The following is a 25,103-nucleotide window of genomic DNA, read 5'->3' as shown; positions in this document are numbered from 1 at the left end:
TAAGCACCTCTGCCATTTCTTCTGGTTCCACGCAGACCTTTCCCCCTTCACCTTTTATAGGTCCTATCCCTTCTCTTCTCATCCTTTTACCTTTCACATATTTATAGAAGGCCTTGGGATTCTCCTTAATCTTACCCGCCAAGGTCTTCTCATGACCCCTTCTGGCTCTCCTAATTTCCCTTTTAAGCTTTCTACAGTCCTTATACTCCTCAGGATCCTTAACCTCTCCTAGTTCCCTGAACCTTTTGTACACCTTCCCTTTCCTCCTGACTAGGTTCAACACAGCCTTCGTGCACCACGGTTCCCGCGACCTACCAAAACCCCCTTGTCTCATCGGAACGTTGTCATGCATAGCTCCAGACAAACATTCCTTGAATATCCGCCACCTTCCTTCGGTACTTTTCCCTAAGAACGCCTCCTTCCAGTCTATTTGTCCAAGTAACTTCCTGACTTCTTCGTATCTCCCCTTACTCCAGAGTGTAACAAAGGGTCATCTAGGCTCGAAACAGCGGCTCTATTCTCTTCCCACAGATGCTGTCAGACCCGCTGAGATTTTCCAGCATTTTCTGTTTTGATTTAATGGGAATGATGTTTTTTTCAAACTTATTAAATGAGTTATGGGCTCAAATGAGTAGTGTCTTATGCTGAAAGCAGCTGATTTGCACAGTAAAACTCACAGAGGTTGAACCCATGGGGACCGTCTGGTGTACTGCGGTTGCCAGGCAGTGTGTTTATGGGCTTTATAGGGGAGGGGGAGATGGCTCCAGTTGTGACTCATGGGGAACAGCAACTTGCAGTTTCAGAGTGGAGCCTCCTCCTCCCCGCCTGCAAGCGCCCACCTCCACCTGGCTCCAGCTTGATGTGGAGTTGCCGGTGTTAGTCTCACAACACCAGGTTGAAGTCCAACAGATTTATTTAGTAGGACCTTTGGCTTCACCTTCAGATCAGCGGAGTCTGTTACCGTGCCCGTCCATGCGAGAGCAGCTTCCACAGGTTCCCTTCCTAGTTGTTAACCTGGCACAGAGCAAGCTGTGTTGAGTCACAATTCAATTTCCTTACAGGTCGGAAACAGGTGCTAGGTACTCAGTTTGTAGGGGTCAACTCCAGGGCCACCCTGGCACTCTTCAGCAATAGGCACTTTTGGGTGCAGATTTGGCACAGAACACCTGAGTGAATCCTCGGCACACTTTAGTGAATCCTTTTGCCTTTTACACTGAGAAACAGGCACTGCACAGTTCAATTTCTATACCAGTGTTCGGCCGATAGACCTGAAGAATTAATTGACTGTGTAAAATGGGGTGGGGATGGAGGCAATGCTGATTTGGCTCCCCACTGTCGATGTCTCGCCTCTGGTGTGTTAAACTCCTCTTGATTCCATCTGACAGGATAATGACATTGCAGATGGATGAAGGGAACGTCCTTGAAATGAGACTTGGGTCCTCAGCAGACAGCAGTCCTTTGAATATTACCAGACTCTACGCTGGCGGCGTCCCAACTGGAGAGGGCGCTGTCGTCCTGAAGATAACAAAATCCTTCAAGGGTTGCCTCAAGAACCTGGTCCTGAATACCGAGTAAGTTTCTGTGAGTTAATCCAGCCTGTACTGTACCTGATGCTCAGAGCAAGTGTAAACCACATGGAATGAGTCTCTATTTATAATAAACAATGCTTCAAAAATATTTCAAAGTGTGTCCTCCTGACAGTGTTTGGCAGGGTGTTACTTTGGGTTAGAAAGAGTTGATATCTTCTTTAGTCTTTTATTTTCATTTCTTCCATTGCTTCCTCTTTTTAAAAATCTCGCTCTCCATCTTTTTCTCCCCCACCGCCGTCTCCCCTTCCCTCCACCCCATGAGGGCCATCTGTTTATATGTCTCTAATTATCTAATTGTCATTTACACACTCTGATCTCTCAGTGGTCACTATCAGCACCCTTCTCAGCCATGATCACCACTATTGACATTCCCATTGTCATTTAGTCTTCGACATCTTTGTCAATCCTCCTCCCCCTCCCCCCGCAGCACCTAACATTGTAAATAATCCTATTTTCTATTGTCTTCAGCTCTGAAGAAGTCACCCAGACTCTATTCTCTTCCCACAAATGCTGCCAGACCTGCTGAGATTTTCTAGCATTTTCTGTTTCTGTTTCACCAATATTATCTGCTCACTAAGGTAACTGGAATGGTGACAGGAATTCTACATTACCACCTGCTGGTGAAAACAGACCGAAATATAGCCAATACACTATAGAAATATAGCCATGCAGGTGCACGGGATTGAGGGTGATTTAGCAGTTTGGATCAGGAATTGGCTAGCTGATAGAAGACAGAGGGTGGTGGTTGATGGGAAATATTCAACCTGGAGTTCAGTTACAAATGGTGTACCTCAAGGATCTGTTTTGGGGCCACTGCTGTTTGTCATTTTTATAAATGACCTGGATGAGGGTGTAGACGGATGGATTAGTAAATTTGCTGACAACACCAAAGTCAGAGGAGTTGGAGACGGTGAGGATGGATGTTACAGTTTGCAGAGGGACATAGATAAGCTGCAGAGCTGGGCCGAGAGGTGGCAAATGGAGTTTAATACGGAAAAGTGTCAGGTGATTCACTTTGCTAAGAGTAACAGGAGTACAGAATGTAGGGCTAATGGAAGGACTGTTAGTAGTGTTGATGAGCAGAGAGATCTCGGGGTACATGTGCACAGCTCCCTGAAAGTTGGCATCCAGGTTGATAAGGTTGTTTAGAAGGCGTACGGTGTGTTAGCTTTTATTGGTAGAGGGATTGAATTTCGGAACCGTGAGGTCATGTTACAACTGTACAAAACTCTGGTGCGGCCGCACTTGGAGTATTGCGTACAGTTCTGGTCACCGCATTTTAAGAAAGATGTGGAGGCATTGGAAAGGGTGCAGAGGAGGTTTACCAGGATGTTGCCTGGTATGGTGGGAAGGTCTTATGAGGAAAAGCTGAGAGACTTGAGGTTATTTTCATTGGAGAGAAGAGGGTTACGAGGCATACAAGATGATCAAAGGATTGGATAGGGTGAACAGTGAGAGCCTTTTTCCTTGGATGGTGATGGCTAACATGAGGGGACATAGCTTTAAGTTAAGGGGTCGTAGTTATAGGACAGATGTCAGAGGTAGGTCCTTTCCTCAGAGGGTAGTAAGGGCGTGGAATGCCCTGCCTGCAGCAGTTGTGGACTCGCCAACTTTAAGGGCGTTCAAATGGTCATTGGAGAGATATATGGATAACATTGGAATAGTTTAGGTTAGAGGATCATTAGATTGGTTCCACTGGTTGGCGCAACATCGAGGGTCGAAGGGCCTGTACCGCACTGTAATGTTCTGTGTTCTAATTTCTACACCTGGATTAACGTTAAAACTAAACCAGCAGCGAGACATTTAAAATGTTAACAATTAGTAAACGTAGTCTCAGGTCGCATCTCGATATACGTTCCACCCTTGCTCTGAAACAAATCGTCTGTGGGGGTGGCACAGTGGTTAGTACTGCTGCCTCACAGCGCCAGGGACCCGGGTTCGATTCCGGCCTCGGGTCACTGTCTGTGTGGAGTTTGCATGTTCTCCCTGGGTCCGCGTGGGATTCCTCCGGGCGCTATGGTTTCCTCCCACAATCCAAAGATGTGCAATTTAGGTGGATTGGTAAATTGCCCCTTAGTGTCGGGGGGATTAGCAGGGTAATAGGTCATGGGGATAGGGCCTGGGTGGGATTGGTATTGGTGCAGGCTCGATGGGCTGAATGGCCTCCTCCTGCACTGTAGGGATTCTAAATGGCATACGATTTCAGGCATTTTGAACTGTTAGAGGACTTGGCTGCATGAATCACTCCCTAGTATTTACAGCTCGTATAGTTGTGAAGTGGTGTTTTATGTTCTATGGCGTGTTGTCTTTTAAAGTATTTGCCAATGCATTGCAGATGATTTAAAACAGAATTTTGATTTTAATCGCAGGTTGTTAGATTTCAGTGGTGCTTTGAAATACCACAACATTGATCTGGACAGCTGTCTCCTCTCAGAGAGACCAGCACCTGAGGCGGGTGAGAGAGGCTTCAAACCGATAGTTCAACCCACTGTCAAACCCATCCCACCTCCTGAGAAGAAAACAACCCCCACCACCACCTCCCGCAGCTCCCTCTCCAACAAGAAGACGGTAAGGATGTTGTAATACCAACTCCATGCGTTCAGCCAAAACAGAAAATTCTAAAATCCAGGGCTGGGCTTGATGGGATTTGGCAGAGTGAGGAAGGCAGAGTAGATTGTGAGCGGTCCACTCACTCCCAACCGTTCTGAATCAAGCAGCAAATGGACAATTACTGGAAGCCCAGTAGGAAGGCAGCCATTTTTTAAACTTCATTCATGGGACAGCATTTATCAGTCTCACAACACCAGGTTAAAGTCCAACAGGTTTATTTGGTAGCAAAAGCCATTAGTTTTCGGAGTGCTCGCTGCTCCTTCAGGTGAGTCCTTACCTGACGAAGGAGCAGCAAGTGCTCCGAAAGTTAGTGGCTTTTGCTACCAAATAAACCTGTTGGACTTTAACCTGGCATTGTGAGACTTCTTACTGTGTTCACCTCAGACCGATGCCGGCATCTCCACATCACAACAATTATTACCCATTCCTGGTCGCCCTTGAACTGAGTGTCCCACTCGGACATTTCAGAGGGCAGTTGAGAGTCAACCACATTGCTGTGGCTCTGGAATCACATGTAGGCCAGACCAGGTAAGGACGGCAGATTTCCTTCCCGAAAGGACATCAGTGAACCAGATGGGTTTTTCCGACAATCGACAATGGTTTCATGATCCTCAATAGATTCTTAATTCCGGATTTTTTTTAATTGAATTCAAATTCCACCATCTGCCATGGTGGGATTTGAACCCAGGTCCCCAGAACATTGGCTAAGGTTCTGGATTAATAGTCCAGCAATAATACCACATGGACCTTGCTTTCCTATAATTAGTAGTGTAAAAGCAGTCTCTATGCCCAATCAGGAGCCTTGGACAGGGCGTCATTCAGCAGCCTTGAGAGTTGATCACAATGAGAAATGTAAAGGCCCTCTCTATTCCTCTTAGAATAATTTTAGCCGTGATCCGGGTGCCAGGCCTTACCTTCCACCCTTCCGTCACCTCATTGTACCTGACACACAGCCCTACAAAGCCTTATCCTGCTCGGTGTCTGGAAAAAAAGCAGCGGGTAGGAAAACATTACAAATAATCGGCTCTTTAACAAACTCAATGGCTCAGCAGTTATATCCGTAGAATGCCTACAGTGCAAGAGGCCATTTGGCCCATCAAGTCTGCACCAACCACAATCCCACCCAGGCCCTATCACCTTATATTTACCCTAGCTAGCCCCACTGACACTTAAGGGGCAATTTAGCATCGCTAAGCCACCTATCCCGCACATCTTTGGAGTTAAATTAGTCATTTAAAAATTATGTCAGGCTTTAATTTGGTGCCCACTCACCTTCTGTAACATTTGAGACTGGCATGATGACGCCATTAATGGGGGAAAGGAGAGGGGGAAATCAGGATATTGAATTTGATGATCAGTCATGATCGAAGTGAATGGCAGAGCAGGCTCGAAGGGCCGAATGGCCTACTCCTGCTTCGAGTTTCTATGTCATGATGTGGAGCCCATGTCACATCTTACATTTTGCTGCCGTTTTTGTTTCCATTTGACGTGAAACATTTCTGCACGCCTAACAAAATGAAGTTGGCAGCATCACGGAGGCATCAGTCCAGTGACCTGACCCCGAAGCAAAGCAGGGGAAGCGTGTTGAGGTGACCTCAGTCTGGTGGTTAGTCCCACGGCGTTTGACCTTTGCACCCTGTGGAGAAATAAAGATATCAAATGACATGGGGGTGACGTCTGGGAACTTTTGAATGTCGAGCCTTTAGAGAGCGAGGCATGAGAACAAAAGCCTGCCTTTGTGGTCGCAACATTAAATATTAACCGCACAGAACAGCAGCTCTTTGAAGAGCTCTTTCCTGGGTAAGGAAAAGCCAATCCACAGTAAAGTGTAGTCTGCTCTGACAGATGTACCAGCTGAGAATACACAGCACTTTACATATGCTGCCCTCAATGCTATCTATTTAAATGGCAACTTGCAGTTTTTGCCATTGTTGAAACTTGTAATCTTTACAAGTTTCTATTTCAAATTGAGATCTGTTGTCATTTTTTCACATCAAATTGCCTCCTGCCCGAGAATCGTGGAGTAACGCAACGTCAGCCCATTGTGAATGTGTCAGCTCTTTGGTAGAATTGGTTAACACTGCTGCCTCACAGCGCCAGGGACTCGGGTTCGATTCCCAGCTTGGGTTGCTGTCTGTGTGGAGTTTGCAGGTTCTCCCCATGTCTGCATGGGTTTCCTCCAGGTGCTCCGGTTCCCTCCCACAGTCTGAAAGATAGGTTAGGTGCATTGGCCGTGCTAAATTCTCCCTCAGTGTACCCAAACAGGTGCCAGAGTGTGGCGACCAAGGGATTTTCACAGTAACTTCACTGCAGTGTTAATATAAGTCTACTTGTGATACTAACAAATAAACATCAAACTTATCCAATGATCTCACTCCCGTGCTGTTTTCCACCTAACATTTATCAAATGATATTCGGTTCTCTTGCCAGTGAATCTGCTTCTGCCCATCTTTCAGCTTGTGTGTTTCAGTACAAGGAAACTCGTTGTGTAAAACAAACATTTGGTGTTGCCTGTGTTTCTGTCCCCCAGTCAGCTTCAAATCTGATCCCTCCTTCTGTCACCAGGGATATTTCTCTAGTTTTCTCTCATTATGATAGGGAATTTTTCCTGGGAGTTGCAGAGTGGAGTGGGAGAGGGCAGTCAGGAGGAGCATTGTTCTCCTAGCAGCTGGTTCAAAAGAATAGGGCCATCACTGTCTGCGTGGAGTTTGCACCTTCTCCCCGTTTCTGCGTGGGTTTCCTCCCACACTCCAAAGATATGTGGGTCAGGTTGATTGGCCATGCTAAATTGTCCCTTAGTGTCAGAGTGGTATGTGGGGTTAGGGGGAAAGGGCTGGGTGGGATTGTTGTTGGTGCAGGTTTGATGGGCTGAATGGCCTCCCATTGCACTGTAAGGATTCTATAATTCTCTGAATATTGGCAGAGGTTTGGCCTCAAGTACCCTGCCCATCATCCTGATTGGAGTAACCCTGACAGAGTCTAACAAAGTAGGAGGGAGAGCACAAACGATCGTGGGAAGAATTTTTCAATGGGTCCCTAGTGGCGGATGGTGTGAACAACAGGAAACTCCTTTCACAGTGGTGGGACTGGAAGATCCCACCGCTAGCCAATGGTGGACCACCTCCACTGCCACAAAACACACCGGGGGCTGGGGGAAAATCCCAAACTATGTTCTTAAAAACACTCCTATTCAATTTGATTAGATTTCTTATTGTCATAGGTGTTAGGATACAGTGAGAAGAATTGTTTCTGGCACATTATTTTGACAAAGCATAGTGTTCATAAGAAGGAAAGGAGAGTACAGAATGTAGTGTTACAGTCATAGCTAGGGTGCAAAGAAAGATCAACTTAATGCAGGGTAAGTCCATTCAAAAGTCTGACAACAGCAGGGAAGAAGCTGTTCTTGAGTCGGTTGGTATGTGACCTCAGACTTCTGTATCTTTTTGTCGGTGGAAGAAGGTGGAAGAGATTATGCCCAGGGTGCGTGAGGCCCTTGGTTATGCTGGCTGCTTTTCCAAGGCCGTGGGAAGAGTAGGCAGAGTCAATGGATGGGAGGCTGGTTTGCGTGATGCACTGGGCTACATTCACGACCCTTCATTCAGCCTGACAATTAAATGTTTTATTGCATGTGTTTTTTTTGTCAACAGTTGCAGTGTACAGTCGGGGAACTACCTGGCACTGTTACTGATGCTCACCAGTTTGGACTCGCACGAGGAAGTCACATGATTCTCTCCTTTGATGAGAACGCAGTCAAGAGAAAGTAAGTGCCTCCGTCTGATTGTTGTATGTGGGACAAATGACCTTTAGTTGGCAAAGCAAAATGCTGCAGATGCTGGAGATCTGAGATCAAACAGCAAATCATAGAAACCCTACAGTACAGAAAGAGGCCATTCAGCCCATCGAGTCTGTACCAACCACAAACCCACCCCATGTCCCTACATATATTTCACCCACTAATCCCCCTAACCTAAGCATCTCAGGACACTAAGGGGCAATTTTAGCATCTACCTAACTCACATATCTTTGGACTGTGGGAGGAAACCGGAGCACCCAGAAGAAACCCACGCAGACACGAGGAGAATGTGCAAACTCCACACAGACAGTGACCCAAGCCGGGAATCGAACCCAGGTCCCTGGAGCTGTGAAGCAGCAGTGCTAACCACTGTGCTACTGTGCCGCCCCTCGTGGAGAGCAACATGTTGTCTTATGGAGAGCAAAACCATTTCAATGATAAAAAACAACCTGAAACATTGGGCAGGATTTTCCAGCTGATCTTCCAGTCCTGCTGAAGGCGACTCCCCCGTCCACCGTCACTGCTGTGGATTCCCCAGAGCCTGATGGATAACCTATGCAAAGAGGCATTAAAGTTAGTTTATTTATTAGTGTCACAAATCGGCTTATGTTAACACTGTAATGAAGTTACTGTGAAAAGCCCCTAGTCGCCACACTCCGGCGCCTGTCCAGGTACACTGAGGGAGAATTTAGCATGGTCAATGCACCTAAACCAGCACGTCTTTCGGACTGTGGGAGGAAACCGGAGCACCAAGTTGATATCGGCAGGGCCAGAAGATCAGGCCGGTGGCCAATGGTGAGCCACCTCCACCAGAAAACACAGGGTGTTAACTGGCCTGTTAACTTGGTTTCTCTCACATACAGACGTTAGCAGGCGCACTGAGTATTTCCAAATGTTTTCTGTTTTCATTCATCACATCCAACTTTTATTAGAGAGTGGTTTTCAGTTTAATACTCCGTGAAGGACACTTGAATTTCCCTTTTATCATGAATCAACATATTGTCTCTTCATCCTTAAAGACAAACAAACTCTGGTCTTCATTCTTTTACCCAGCAGAGGATGACCTTTTCCCTGCCCCATAAATAGTTAGGAAATGCCAACTTTGTTGTCGGCTAGTCTTCCTGTCCTAATGTCTGATCAACCTTGCCCCTTTTGAATGCTTTGACTGAAGCTGTCTCCACCACACTCAGGCAGTACTATCCAGACCTTCACCACTCACCATGTGAGGGAAGATTTTTCTTATGGCATTTTTGCTCTTTTGACCAATTATTTTAAATTTGTTTCTCCATCTTGGTTCGGTAGTCTTGATTTGATTTATTATTCTCACATGTATTAGTTTCTTGTGCTATACAGACAAAGCATACCTTTCATAGAGAAAGAAAGGAGAGGTGCAGAATGTAGCATTACAGTCATAGCTAGGGTGTAGAGAAATATCAACTTAATGCGAGATAGGTCCATTCAAAAGTCCGATGGCAGCAGGGTAGAAGCTGCTCTTGAGTCGGTTGGTACGTGACCTCAGACTTTTGTCTGGAAGAGTGTGTCTGGGCTGCGTGGGGTCCTTGATTATGCTGGCTGCCTTTCTGAGGCAGTGGGAAGTGTAGACAGAGTCAGTGGATGGGAGGCTGCTTTGCGTGATGGATTGGGCTTTGTAGTTTCTTGTGGTCTTGAACAGAGTGGGAGCCATACCAAGCTGTGATACAAGCGGAAAGAATGCTTTCTATGGTACCAGTGTCAGTGGGAGGATATAGTCACTTCCTCTGCAGAGAAACCTGGTGACTCAGAGAATCATAGAGTGATGCAACACAAAAAGGCCATTCAGCCCATCAGCCTCTACCTGCCACTCTTGTTGACTATCTTATTTTACTTTCTGGAATTCAGGGGAAGCACAACGTCAGAGTTGAAAAGAAGCATGAGGTAAATCAAAAATAGAATTTAAATTGTGGCAAGCTGGTCTTAAAAACCTAGATATAAGACCATAAGATGCAGGAGGTCAGAAGTAGGCCATTCAGCCCATCGAGCCTCCTCTGCCATTCAATGAGATCATGATTGATCTGATATGATAATCTTCAACCCCACTTTCCCACCGTACCCCCACAACTCTTGAATATGCTTAACAACACAGCCTCCACAGCTCTCTGTGATAAAGAATTCCACAGATTCACTACCCTTTAAGAGAAGAAGCATAAAAAATATATGCTTGAATAGGCCATTCGGCCCGTCGAGCCTGCTCCGCCATTCAATATGATCATGGTTGATCATGCATTGTCAGTCCCGCTTTCTCTCCATACCCCTTGATTCATTTAGCCACAAGGGCCACATTGAGCTCCCTCTTGAACGTATCTAACGAGCTGGCCCCAACAGCTTTGTGGTAGAGAATTCCCACTGGGTCGTAATTCTTTGAGTGAAGAAGTTGTTCTTCATCTCAGTCCTGAATGGCTTATCAGTTATTCTTGGACTATGACCTCCCACTTCTGGTCTTCCTCAACATCGGGAACATTCTTCCCACATCTAGCCTGTCCAGTCCCATCAGGATTTTATGTTTCTATGAGATCCCCTCTCATTCTTCTAGATTCCAGTGAGTACAAGCCCAGTTGATTCAGTCTTTCTTCATATGTCAGTCCGGACTCCAGGAATCAGTCTGGTGAACCTTCGCAGGACTCCCTCAATAACAAGAATGTCCTTCCCCAGACTGGGAGACCAAAACTGCACACAGTACTCAAGGTATGGCCTCACCAAGGCCTTGTTTAACTGCAGCATTCTTTCTCCTATATCAAATTCTCTTGCTATGAAGGCCGACACGTCTTTCCCCTCACCTCTGTCTTAAATAGGCAACCCCCTTGCTCTGTGATTAAGCGCACTGCTCCTAGACTCTCCTACAACAGGGAAACAGCCTCTCAACATATGGGAGGAGAAAGGTTAAGATGAGGAGTGCCAAAGGAGCTCCACAGTTTAGGAACAAAAAGAGATCGAGTTATGGTCGGAGACAATGAAATCAATCTTGGAGCATTGACCTTGCGGCTGGAATTTTATGGCCCTGTCCGCCAGGAGAATTGGAGCGGGCGAGAGGTGGACAATGGGAAGGTCCATTGACCTCAGGCAGGATTTTACGGTTTCGGGACGAGCAAAGCCATAATTTAAGAAGGGATTGATACAATAAATGTAAACCAAGTGTTTCCTCTTATGGGGCAATCCCGAACAAGAGGTCACAGGTATAGGTTGAGAGGCAATAGATTTAAAACTACTTCTCACAGAGTGTGGTGAGTTAGTGGAATTCGCTGCCCCATTGCACAGTGGAGTCTGAATCATTGAATGGTTTCGAGAAGGAAAAAAGATCTATTTCTAATTTTAAAAAAGTCTAAGGGGATATGGGGAACGGGTGGGAGGTGGATTTGAGACCAGTGAGAGATCAGCCATGATCTGATTGAATGGCGGAGCAGGCTCGAAGGGCTGAATTTGCCTACTCCTGCTCCCATGTTCCTAAGTTACATTAACTACATAACCTTGCACAATCCCCTCTGGTGTGGAGCCTAAACCCTCTGACTCAATAGGCATGACAGCTACCACTAACTGAAGGCTGACACTAATAGCTGCACCTTCAGTGAAGAAAAGCTGATGGAGCAGAGAGACACACTTCCCCCTCTATCAAAGACATGTTCAGTTTAATTGAATCTGTAAAATACCATGGTGAAGAGCTCATGTTTCAGCTGACTTGCACCAAAAAGATTTCGACAGTCGTGGTTTGTCAAGAAAGTACTCCAAATGAAAAGCAGCTTCAACATTTCTTGCAGGGGTGATGCACATGTGTATCTTGTTACAGGAGAATCAACTTTGGTATGTCTGGTTGACCAAATGTTATTGACTCGCACTGAACCAAGTCAGTGTATAATTAAAAGATGAAGGGTGCTGTCAGACTGGTGACAAGGTGGCACAGTGGTTAGCACTATTTCCTCACAGCACCAGGGACCCAGATTCGATTCCAGCCTCGGGTCACTGCCTGTGTGTGGTTTGCACATTTTCCATGTGTCTGCATGGGTTTGCTCTGGGTGCTCCAGTTTCCTTCCACAGTCCAAAGATGTGCGAGCTAGGTGGATTGGCCATGCTAAATTGCCCCTTAGTGTTAGGGGGATTGGGAGGGTAAATATATGGGGTTACGGAGCTAGGGCCTGGGTGGGATTGTTGTCTGTGCAGGCTCAATGGGCCAAATGGCCTCCTTCTGCACTGTAATTTCTATGACTTGATGACTGTGCTTCCTGTTCCTCCCAGATTCACCATCCAGCTGAACATTCGAACCTATGCCTCCAGTGGCCTGGTGTACTACATGGCCCATCAGAACCAGATCGACTATGCAGCTCTTCAACTCTGGAAGGGGCAGTTACATTTCCTGTTCAACCTTGGGAAAGGTACAGCCAAGACCATCATGCCGACTCCCATTAATGATGGCAAATGGCATACAGTAAGTCTTAACACTTCGCTAAATACTCACTTTTATCAGTATTCCTTACATAGAGATGCATTTGTGCTTAGGTTACTGCACTGGTGTACCAGCAGGCATTTTGATTTGATTTGATGTATTATTGTCACTTGCGCACTATACAGACAAGGCATATTGCTCATAGAGAAGGAAGGGAGAGAGTGCAGAATGTAGTTTTACAGCCATAGCTAGGGTGTAGAGAAAGATCACCTTAATGCGAGGTAGGTCCATTCAAAAGTCTGATGGCAGCAGGGAAGAAGCTGCTGTTGGGTCAGTTGGTCCTCAGACTTTTGTATCTTTTTCACGATGGAAGAAAGTGGACGAGAGAATGTCCAGGGAGTGTGGGGTCCTTAAAAATGCTGGTTGCTTTTCCAAGGCAGCGTGAAGTGTAGACAGTGTCAATGGATGGGAAGCTGGTTTGAATGATGGACTGGGCTTTGTTCACAACCCTTTGTAGTTTCTTGCACTCTTGGGCAGAGCAGGAGCCATTCCAAGCTGTGATACAACCAGAAAGGACGCTTTCTATAATGCATCTGTAAACGTTGGTGAGAGTTGTAGCTGACATGCCAAATTTCCTTAGTCTTTTGAGGAAGTAGAGGCATTGATGGGCTTTCTTAACTATAGTGTCAGCATGGGGGGGTGTTGGTCTAGGACAGGTTGTTGGTGATCTGGACACCTAAAAACCTGAAGCTCTGAGCAATTTCTACTTTGTCCCCAGTGATGTAGACAGGGGTCATGGACATATGATCCAGAGTTCAGATTCCACAAAGGCAGTCGGGGGATCTAAATTCAGTTAATAAAGAGATACGGAATTTTAATAAGTGTCAGTGCTAATGATCGTGAAAGTACCAGATTGTTGTAAAAGCCCCACACTGAAATAAAAAATTGCTGGAAAATCCCAGCAGGGCTGACAGCATCTGTGGCGAGAGCATAGAGCTGACATTTCAATTCTGGATGTTCCTCCATCAGACCTGCTGTGATTTTCCAGCACTTTCTGTTTTTGTTTCAGATTCCAGCATCCACTGTATTTTGCTTTTATCGTTGTAAAAATCTCACCTGGTTCACTCAAGTGACCTTTAGGGAAATCTGCCACCTGTACCAGGCCTGGCCTGTGTGTACCTCCAGATCCACAGCAATCAGGCTGCCTCTTAAACGCCCTCTAAACCAGGCATTAAGCCTCTCATTCGATAGGGTCTTTTAAGAGACTTTTGGATGAGTACATGGGACTTAGTGAGATAGAGGGTTATAGGTAAGCCTGGTAGGTAGAAATATGTTCGGCGTAACCTGTAGGCCGAAGGGTCTGTTTGTGCTGTAGTTTTTCTATGTTCTATGTTCTATTTACATATTTTGGCCTTGGAGGGAGTGCAGAGGAGGTTTACTAGGCTGATACCGGAGTTGAGGGGGTTGAGCTATGAGGAGAGGCTGAATAAATTAGGCTTGTACTCGTTAGAGTTTAGAAGAATGAGGGGAGATCTCATTGAGACGTATAAGATGATGAATGGGATGGATAGGATAGAGGTGGACAGACTCTTCCCGCTCAAAAAAGACAGTAGGACTAGGGGGCACAGCCTCAAGATAAAGGGGGGGCGGTTTAGAACGGAGTTGAGGAGGAACTTCTTCACTCAAAGGGTGGTGAATCTCTGGAATTCTCTGCCCATTGAAGTGGTGGAGGCTGCCTCGCTAAATATTTTTAAGACGCAGGTTGATGGGTTTTTGATAAGAGAGGGGATTAAGGGTTATGGGGAGAGGGCGGGAATGTGGAACTGAGCCACGACAGATCAGCCATGATCTTATTGAATGGCGGGGCAGGCTCGAGGGGCTGGATGGCCTACTCCTGCTCCTATTTCTTATGTTCTTATGTTCTTATATTTGGCAACCCCAGGTGGGCAATAAATGCTGGCCAGCCAGCACTGCCCATGTCCCACAAATGAATAAAAATAAAAATTTGTGGAAATCAAAATCTGCCTGAGGCAGACGCGTGAAAAATGACCCAACCCAAATTTGGGTCTGAAATTTTTTGGGTACCTTTGGGACACAAGGCATTGTTCCATGAACTTGGGCCTTACTGTGCTAGCTTTACCCCTGGAAAACTGGCACCAAGAGGTTCTATTTATACCAAAGGATTTCCGTCAGGTAACACTGGACCATCAGAATGGTGATGGGTGGAGACCGAGGACTTTCCCAAGAGGCACCATTTCAGGCGACACATACTTCTGAATGGCTACGAGACAGATCAGGAAAAGTCTTGGAGCAGACTACCCGTGAGAATTTCGGCTGACTGAAAGAAGCCAGAAATAGAGTGAGCCCCAAATTCTAATTTTGATTGAATAAAATTTTCAAGTCATCGAACACTTCTAAATATTAAAGTTGATTAAATTAAATTACCTGTAAATTTTAATTTCCACAGAGGGGTTTAGAATCCCTACAGTGTAGGAGGAGGCCATTTGGCTCATTGTGTCTGCACCAACCACAAATCCCACCCAGGCCCGATCCCCGTAACCCCAGGTATTTACCCTGCTAATCCCTCTGGCACTAAGGGTCAATTTAGCATGCCCAATCCACTGAACCTATACATCTTAGGACTGTGGGAGGAAACCGGAGCTCCCAGAGGAAACCCACGCAGACACGGGGAGAACGTGCAAACTCAACACAGACAGTGACCCAAGCTGGGAACCAAACCCAGGCACCTGGTGCTGCGAGGCAGCAGTGCTAACCACTGCGCCACCGTGCCATTTCACTATTAGCTTGCTGTGATTTTAGCAGCAGAGCTAAGGGAATCCTGGGAAAACAGAGTATTTCTATTCTATTTCTACCGTGGGCGGCATGGTAGCACAGTGGTTAGCACTGCTCCTTCACAGCTCCAGGGACTTGGGTTCGATTCCCGGCTTGGGTCACTGTCTGTGTGGAGTTTGCACATTCTCCCTATGTCTGCATGGGTTTCCTCCAGGTGCTCCAGTTTCCTCCCACAGCCCAAAGATGTGTGGGTTAGGGTAATTGGCCATGCTAAATTGTCCCTTAGTGTCCTGTGTTAGCTGGTAATATATGAGGGTAGGGCCTGGGTGGGATTGTGGTCGGTGCAGACTTGATGGGCCGAATGGCCTCTTTCTGCACTGTAGGGTTTCTATGATTTCTATATTTCCAGGCTTTCCATTGCTCGGCCAACAAAATTACAGCAGACAGTCCCCCTGTGAGAATCCCTGCCCTCTGTAAACAGTAACAAACTCACAGGCTGGAATTCAATGCCGGTGGGAATCCCTGATCCCTTTGACGGCGCATCCCTTGCCGCGGGTTTCCCGGCTGTCTGGTTGGAATCAATGGGAAATCCCATTGACAGCAGCGGCACCAGAAGATCCGGCCACCCACGAGCGGCACACCGACTCCTACCACACGGCAGGGAGGTCAGAGAATCCTGCCCACAATATTAACGCTGCTTTGATCCTGGGTTCTAGAATCCCCTTTCTAAACCGCTCAACCTCTCTGACCGTTCCTCCTTTAAGATGCTCCTAATTCTTTGACCAAGCCTTGAGTTTTTTGAGGGCTTGCTGTCAAATTTTGTCCAATAATACATTCCCTGTGATCCAACTGCCTTGGGACGTTTCAAACGACAGTACAGCACAGGAAACAGGCCCTTCGGCCCTCCAAGCCTGTGCCACTCATTGGTCCAACTGGACCATTCATTTGTATCCTTCCATTCCCAGTCTGCTCATGTGACTATCCAGGTAAGTCTTAAACGATCCCAGCGTGTCCGCCTCCACCGCCCTACTTGGCAGTGCATTCCAGGCTATGTTAAGGGTTCGGGGAATGGGAGTCGGATATATAAGACCATAAGAGATAGGAGCAGAATTAGGCCACTTGGCTCATCAAGTCTGCTCCGCCATTCAATCATGGCTGATATGATTCTTGTCCCCATTCTCCTGCAAGTTATTTGTCGGATAGAGCAGCAGAGATTAGTCCTCATGTTGTTCAGCAGACCAAGTACATAGCGATGCTGAAATGAGACATCTGTGATAATGTTGGAACCAGCCAGACTTTGCAGAGTACTTTTCTGGATGACCATCAGCTATCAATCAATGAGAAGAATTGCCTGTCATTTCAGCTCGGAAAAGAAATAGCATTGTAATACCAAAAACAAATGCAGGAATCTGAACCATGACCATAGTAATAGTTATAATTACAGGGAATGTGGCTTCTATTTCTCTGATTCTTTTCCTCCCTCTATCAAAGGTGAAAACAGAATATGCAAAGCGAAGAGGCACGATTACTGTTGATGGGGAGGAATCCAACTCTGCACTGGGAGATGGCAATTCACTGGACATTGAAGGAAAACTCTACCTTGGAGGTTTGCCTTTAGACTACACTGCCAAGAGAATAGGAAATGTAAGAATAACTCCAGTGTTAGACATGTGAAATGTTGCTCTGATGCCTTTTACTAACGTCCTAATCTTGTAGGTCATTATCATTGATGATACAATAGAGGTTGAAGGGGGTCAATTTAGCACAGTTGGCTAGACAACTGGTTAGTAACGCCAACAGCATGGGTTCAATTCCCATCCATACCAGCTGAGGTTATTATGAAGGTCCTGTCCTCTCAACCTTGCCACTCACCAGAGGTGTGATGATCCTCAGGTTAAATCACCACCAGTCAGTGCCCATAGTCATAAAATCCCAAAGGTACAGAAGGAAGCCATTCGGCCCATCGAGACTGCACCGATAACAATTCCACCCAGCCCTATCCCTGTAACCCCACATGTTTACCCTGCTGATCTCCCTTACGCTATGTGCCAATTTAGTATGGCCAATTCACCTAACCGGAATGGGGGAGCAAACCAGAGCACCCAGAGGAAACTCTTGTAGGCGTGTAGAGAATGTGCAGACACCGCACAGAGAGCCAGCCATGGCTGGAATTGAACCCAGGTCTCGGGTGCTGTGAGGCAGCAGTGCTAACCACAGTGCCACTGTGCTGCCCCATCAGCTGGGACATTGGTGACCTGCATCTGAAGGTTGTAAATTTAGTAAAGTATAAATTAACCATCAACTGCTGATGATGATCTTGTAGCAGCAGCATTGAAACAGGTTTGCCATTCGGGTGTACTCTGCAGTCAGCTATTAGGACCCATGCTATCCAGTCCTCAGCTTTAGGTAGGACTGCCTCGGAATATCTGCGTCACACAAGGAAGGGAAAGGGAGGCGAGGAAGGAAGGAGAGTAAATTGTGCCCCCTATTAGCAGATAGGAAGCGACATTATCAGCGACCATAAAAATGTCTCCATCCTGTCCCATCTCCTTATTGAAAATAAGGATGTTGTTCGGCTGCAGGGGAAATGGATACGGGGATTATACTAAGAGGAATGATCTTTTAAAAAAAAATCATCCTAATGTGTTATATTTATATTTGTAAAATTGATGCTTCAGTAAAATGAGGAAGGAAAGAAGACAACTCTTCAGCCATGCTTGTATTTCTCCAGTTGAGATGAAGCACGGTACTTCAATCTCAATGTATTGAATTGAAATTATCGTGGTGTTCAGTGTCGAGATATTACGCTGGTGTAGATGATATTTGTGTGTAAGATAAGCAAGGTTTTTCTCACATTCTTGTCCCCACAAGTTGGAGCTGTGCTCATTTTCAATAACCTCCCAAACTGTGCCCATAAAAATTTCAGCACGGTTGCATCCATTTGGCCCGTAGTGTCTGTTACTTACTGGGGCTGTGTGCGTATCGATATCCAACCAGAAAAATGGAGAGCTTGTCCTTTAATCTTTTAACGATAAATTTCAATTTTGCTCACGGTTTTCAGAAGTCCAGGCCTCAAATCTGGCCTGGACGGCTGCATGGGTCCCAACAGGACGGTGTGAGCCGTCACCCTCGCTAATCCTCAATCCTGTGCGCCTGCTCAAATCCTTGGAAAACAGGATGTTTCTATTCTTCTAGGCTTTCCATTGCTCAGCCAATGAAGTTACAGCAGACAGTCCCCTTTTGGGAATCCCTCGCCCTGGTCCTCTGTAAACAGTAACAAACTCGCAGGCTGGAATTCAGCACCAGTGGGAATCCCTGGTTCCTCTGACTGCCGCAGGTTTCCCGATAGCTTGTGGTGGAATCAATGGGAAATCCCAGTGACAGCAGCGGGATCAGAACATCCCAGCACCCGTGAACGGGTACGTGCCTGCATCAAATGGCTGTGAAAATGCGGGTAGATGTTCTGGGAATTTAAGCTCTGAGATCAGGACAGTAAAGTATATAGGCGTACTCTCCGCTTCCCATTGTAATTCCAGTAGGAATCCACTGGCATGGCCGTAGACTTTCAACACCTCCTTTCCCTTGACTCCATTTGGCATTTAAGTTTGAGAGGCATGGACAGAGTGGACAGTCAGAAGCTTTTTCCCAGGGTGGAAGAGTTAATTGCTAGGGGGCATAGGTTTAAAGTGTAAGAGGCTAGATTTAAAGGAGATGTACCAGGCAAGTTTTTTTATACAGAGGGTGGTGGGTGCCTGGAGCTCGCTGCTGGGGGAGGTAGTGGGAAGCAAATACAATAGTGACTTTTAAGGGGCGTCTTAACAAATACATGATTAGGATGGGAATAGAGGGATATGGTCCCTGGAAGGGTTGGGAGTTTTGGTACAGTTGGGCAGCATGATTGGTACAGGCTTGGAGGGCTGAAGGGCCTGTTCCTGTGCTGCAATTTTCTTCATTCTTTGACCTTTGAAATCAGAATACCATTCAGCCCCTTGAGCAGTTCCACTTGGTAGCACCTTGGTAACCCACTGAGAAAACCTATCTTTGATTTCCTGCATACAACAGTCAAAAACCATGAAGGTCAGCAGATGTGTTGCAATGAGTTACTCTTAATTGTTATGACGTATGCAAAGTCAGAGAATATTGCCAGATTTTCAGTATCCCTAGCAGCTGAAACAGTTTTCAAAGGCTAGTTAGCATTTAGATCAGATTCTCATGTTGCTTCCAAGAATGCAAGTGTTGTGACGTGACAAATAAATACTATACCCATGTAAAATGTCCACACAAAATCCGATAGTCGCAGATTCACAGACTAGTTCCTCTTCCTCCTTTACACAAGGATGTCAAAAACTGCCACATCTGAATTTTAAATATTGCAAAAGCAGGATTGTTGAGAGAGGGTAATAGGCATTCAAAAGGGAATTGGGTGAATATTTGAAAAGAAACAATGTGCAGGGTTACAGAGAGGAGGCAGGAGAACGGAAGTAAGTAAAGTGCTCATTCGGAGAACCGGTGCAGACATGATGGCTAGAATGTTACCAGCATGCCTGCCCGAGGCTTGTAAGGTTGCACCCGAGGCCAATGGGGAATGCCATTCTTTGAGCTTCGCCTGCCCTGCTTATGGGCTGGACGTGCCAATAAAATTCCAGCAAATGGATCGAATGGCCTTCTCCACCATGCTGTAACTGTTTGTAATTATGTATTGGGAGATGTGTGGTTGATAGATGCTTTAAGATTGTCTCTTTGCAGCAACCCAGGGTGAAGTTCCAAAGACCTTTCCAAAGGTAATATTTTCCATTGGGTGATGATGAGGTAAAAATGCCGAAACACTCTAATTGCGTTCCTCCGTGCGCTGTTTTTAAGCATGCATTTGACCCAATTACCTACAATCCCCCTAAATGTAACAGACTGAGGAATGTGGTATGAGGCTCTTATCTGGAATTCAGCAATTGGAAAGTGCATACTGTTCCCCACCCCCCAGCATTTCAGTTGTCTCTGTCTGATCCACGTTTTATCACATTAGATAAAATTGAACAGGACGTAACAAAATCAATTGTTGTGAATTATTACACATCCATCTCATTGTGAGCCATTTCTTCAGGCGACGCACAGTATCCCTGCCTGCCTTGGCAACGTGACATTGAATAACAAGCCCCTAGACATGGAGAGGCCAGTTTCCATCCTCACTGTGGGCACATGTTACACTTCCATCCAGGAGGGCACTTTCTTCGATGGCACAGGATTTGCTGCACTGGGTAAGTGGAGTTAAATGTTAATGTTTAAATGCAATGCCTGCTTTATACTTGGGAATGTTTTCCAAAATCCAAAATTCAGTTTCATAGAATCATAAAGTCCCAACAGTGCTGAATTAGGCCATTCAGCCCATCGGGTCTGCACCAACCACAATCCCACCCAGGCCCTGTCCCCACAACCCCACACATTTACCCCACTAATCCTTCCAACCTACACATCCCAGGACACTAAGGGGTAATTTATCATGGCCAATCAAACTAACCTGCACATCTTTAAGTATGCCTGTATGTGTTAATATCTGAGGAAAGCGAAACCTTGCTGGGTTTGTGGCCTGCAGCCCCGTCATCGCTGATTCTCCTCAGACTACCTGCACCGTGGAAGGAAGCTCATTGGCCCATTGAAACCAGGCTGGTTACCTGTAGAGCAATTCAGTCTGCCCCTTTGCCTATCCCTGTGGCCCTTCATTTCCCTCAAGTGACCGTCCAGGAGAATTTGCTTCTCTTATCGGGGTGAGATAGATAGATGGTTTGATGAGAAAATTGGATGAGGCCATTGCACAGTCATCCCTGGTCACCGTAAAATTAGCAGCAACAGCAGAAACTAGTCAGTACGTCACATTGTGTGGAAGATAAAGAATTTCTTTGGGAAAGACCAGCTTTTCTTTTGTTACAGATTAAAATCTCATTTTTCAGCAACCTGAACAGTGGACTAAACACCCTTTCTGGTTTTTGTTGTTTACAGTGAAAGAAGGTTATAAAGTGAGGTCTGATGTTGTTGTTACACTTGAGTTCCGCAGTACATCCCGGAATTCTGTACTGCTCGGAATCAGCAGCGCTAAGGTGGATGCAATCGGATTGGAGATTGTAAATGGCAAGGTGAGAACGATTGGCAGCTTTCCTGTTCTAGATTCATTCAGTGGACCGTGTATCCCAGGCTGGCAATCGGGATCAGCCAATCTTAGATTGTCTCAGCAGGTCTGAGAACATCTGTGGAAAGAGAATAGAGCCAATGTTTTGAGTCTGGATGACCCTGCGAAGGGTTACCCAGCCTCGAAACATTGGCTCTATTCTCTCTCCACAGATACTGTCAGGTCTACTGAGGTTTTTCCAGCATTTTCTGTTTCAGATTCCAGCATCTGCAGTATTTTGCCTTTGCCTCACTCTCAGATTGTGTTACTCTGATGGCAAATTGAAAGGTTTTGTCATTGTGGCCTACCGTTGGTGACTTCAGTGGCCAAATTCACTTGTGGGACATGGATGTCCTGGTTAGCCAGCATTTATTACCCATCCCTAGTTACCCTTGAGAAGGTGGTGAGCTGCCTTCTTGAATCGCTGCAGTCCGCATGCTGTGGGTTGACCCACAATGCCGTTAGGGAGAGAATTCCAAGATTTTGATCCACTGACCACAAAGAACAGCAGTATATTTCCAAGTCAGGATGGTGAGTGGCTTGGAGAAGAACTTGCAGGTGGTGATGTTCCCATGTATCTGCTGCCCTTGTCCTTCCAGATGGAAGTGGCCCTGGGTTTTAGAAGGTGCTGCCTAAGGATCTTTGGTAAATTTCTGTGGTGCATCTTGTAGATTGTACACACTCTGCCACTGAGCGTCCGTGGTGGAGGGAGTGGATGTGATGCCAATCAAGCGGGTTGCTTTGTCCTGGATGGTGTCAAACCGTACACGATTAAACTAGTAGAGAAAGGAATGCTGTGTGTGCAGTATTAAGTGCCCAATTACTTTTACTCCCAGCAAACTGTGAACGAATAAGCAGCTACCATCAAATTCAACCTATCAAACTTTACTTCCTGTGCCTATTGGTAACCATATTGGTCTTGGCAATGTCTTCAATTCATTGAAAACGCAATCAGGCAGCTTCTATAATGGGCAGCCAGTCCACAATGCCAGTTACACACTGGGCAGCAAGTTGAAAATGTCCAGTTGGCATTGCAGAAAGCATTAGAGAGAATCCAGATGATGACCATGAGACTGGTTCCTGAAATTAGAATTGACTTATAAAGATTACCCACCTTTGACTTTTGTGAGGAGAGGATGAGAAAGGGGTGCTTGAGATGAGATCTTCAGGATTGGGAAATTAAAATGTGGGAAGTTCCTTCTGTCGAGCAAAGATTTGAGAACCAGAGCACTCAGTCTACACTGAAGAGCGTCAGAAGAAAATATGAGATTTGGGCAGCATTTACCTGCGGAGCAGATTTTATACACTTCACCATCTCAATGGACGTTGGCATTGCATTGTAATGCTCAATGGCTTCGATGTTGCTTCTATAACAGGACACATAAAATTGCACACAGCGCTCTCCCTGTGTCTGAACAGTACTTTGTGTAGATTCATACTCCTGAACTCAACCCGCAGTTTATTTGATTGGTCTTTTTACAAAGAAAGAATTTGCATTTATGTAGCATTCTTCACAACCTTAATGTCATCTCAGATCAATATCTCTGACCTCAGTGGTTGGTAAGCTGATGGAGAGGCTTCTGAGGGACAAGATTTACGAACATTTGGAGAGGTTTGACATGATCAGGAATAGTCAGCATGGATTTGTCAAGGGCAGGTCGTGCCTTACAAGCCTAGTTGAGTTCTTCGATAATGTGACTGAACACATTGACGAAGGAAGTGCCGTGGACGTAGTGTACATGGACTTCAGCAAGGCGTTTGATAAGGTCCCCCATGCAAGACTTCTTGAGAAGGTGAGAGGGCATGGGATCCAAGGGCCTTTGGCCTTGTGGATCCAGAACTGGCTTGCCTGCAGAAGGCAGAGAGTGGTTGTGGATGGGGCTTTTTCTGAATGGAGGTCAGTCACCAGCGGAGTGCCTCAAGGATCTGTTCTGGGACCCTTGTTGTTTGTCATTTTCATAAATGACCTGGATGAGGAAGTGGAGGGATGGGTAAGTAAGTTCGCTGATGACACGAAGGTCGGTGGTGTTGTGGATGATCTGGAAGGATGGCAAAAGTTGCAGCAGGACATAGATAGGATGCAGGACTGGGCGGAGAAGTGGCAGATGGACTTCAACGCGGATAAATGTGTAGTCGTCCATTTTGGCAGAACCAACGGGATGAACGAGTACACTATCAAGGGCAGAAGTCTGAGTAGTGTTGAGGAGCAGAGGGATCTTGGGGTCCGGGTCCACAGGACTCTTAAATCGGCCTCGCAGGTGGAGGAGGTGGTCAAGAAGGCGTATGGTGTACTGGCCTTCATTAATCGAGGGATTGAGTTTAGGAGTCGGGAGGTAATGCTGGAACTTTATAAGACCCTTGTCAGGCCTCATTTGGAGTATTGTGCGCAGTTCTGGTCGCCTCACTATAGGAAAGATGTAGAAGCTATTGAGAGGGTGCAGAGGAGATTTACAAGGATGTTGCCTGGACTGGGAGGCATGCCTTATGAAGTTAGGTTGAGGGAGCTGGGACTCTTTTCCCTGGAGAGACGAAGGTTGAGAGGCGACCTGATAGAAGTTTACAAAATGTTAAGAGGAATAGATAGGGTGGACTCTCAGAGGCTATTTCCCCGGTTTGAAATGGTCGCTACGAGAGGACACAGATTTAAGGTGCGGGGAGGGAGGTTCAGAAGTGATGTTAGGGGTAAGTTTTTCACTCAGAGGGTGGTGAGTGAATGGAATCGGCTGCCGTCAGTGGTGGTGGAGGCGAACTCGCTGGGGTCTTTTAAAAGACTTCTGGATGAGTATATGGGGTTTAATGAGATTGAGGGTTATAGATAGGTCTGTAGGTAGGTAGGTGATGTGATCGGCGCAACTTGTGGGCCGAAGGGCCTGTTTGTGCTGTAGTGTTCTATGTTCTATGTTCTATCACTTCACAATGAAGCACATGTAGAATGCAGTCACTGTTAGAATTTAGGAATAAGCAGCAGGCAGTATATGCAAAGCCACAGGATTAAAATAGCCAGATTTTTAATGGCATTGGTTGAGGGATGACTTTTAGCCAGGGCATGAGGAGAATACCCCTTCTTCTGTCATGCCATGCCTTGAGAGGGCATAGGTAACCATGGTCTTCTCCAACCATGGTTCTGCTTGGCAGGATTCAGCAGAGGTTTCCCATTTCCTTCTGCAGGCGCAAGGTTGGCCGTAATCTCCTCCACTCTTACCACCTGCCATTGATGTATGTTGGAAAGATTTACAAGTTGACTCTCAAATTGTTTGGCCAGGTTACGAACGCACCTTCCTTGGCCATTAGCTCCTGGTGTGGGATTTGAACTTAGATCTTCTAGCTGAGAGGCAGGGATGCTACCCACTGCGCCACAAGAGCTACCAAACTATCTTTTTGTATCTCCCTAAGAGGTCCACAGGGTCTCAGATTAAGACCTCGAGTAAAAAGATAACGCCAAGGATGTGGTTTATATGGACTTCAGCAAGGCATTCAATAAGGTCCCCCATGCAAGACATCTTGAGAAAGTGAGAGGGCATGGGATCCAAGGGGCTGTTGCCTTGTGGATCCAGAACTGGCTTGCCCGCAGAAGGCAGAGAGTGGTTGTGGAGGGGTCTTTTTTTGCATGGAGATTGGTCACCAGTGGAGTGCCCCAGGGATCGAGATGTTGCTACAAGAGGACACAGGTTTAAGGTGCTGTGGAGTAGGTACAGAGGAGATGTCAGGGTTAAGTTTTTCACTCAGAGGGTGGTGGGTGAATGGAATCGG

General features: G+C 46.2%; 1 protein-coding gene across 1 annotated transcript in view; it reads left to right on the top strand.

The window, feature by feature from the left end:
• Window positions 1–25,103, top strand: part of lama1 (laminin, alpha 1) — a 314,737-nt gene that overhangs the window by 279,929 nt on the left and 9,705 nt on the right. Inside the window, exons 55-61 of the mRNA XM_080194636.1 lie at window positions 1,386–1,571; window positions 3,959–4,157; window positions 7,847–7,959; window positions 12,256–12,445; window positions 16,688–16,840; window positions 20,295–20,448; window positions 21,188–21,321. Coding sequence (XP_080050762.1) covers window positions 1,386–1,571; window positions 3,959–4,157; window positions 7,847–7,959; window positions 12,256–12,445; window positions 16,688–16,840; window positions 20,295–20,448; window positions 21,188–21,321 — 1,129 coding nt within the window. The remainder of the gene's footprint in view (window positions 1–1,385; window positions 1,572–3,958; window positions 4,158–7,846; window positions 7,960–12,255; window positions 12,446–16,687; window positions 16,841–20,294; window positions 20,449–21,187; window positions 21,322–25,103) is intronic.

Source organism: Carcharhinus amblyrhynchos, chromosome 8 (genome assembly GCF_965287045.1).
Source record: "Carcharhinus amblyrhynchos chromosome 8, sCarAmb.v2.hapA, whole genome shotgun sequence".
NCBI lineage: Eukaryota > Metazoa > Chordata > Chondrichthyes > Carcharhiniformes > Carcharhinidae > Carcharhinus > Carcharhinus amblyrhynchos.
The sequence above is the reverse complement of the archived record's forward strand: the minus strand, read 5'-3'. Positions and strand labels throughout refer to the sequence as shown.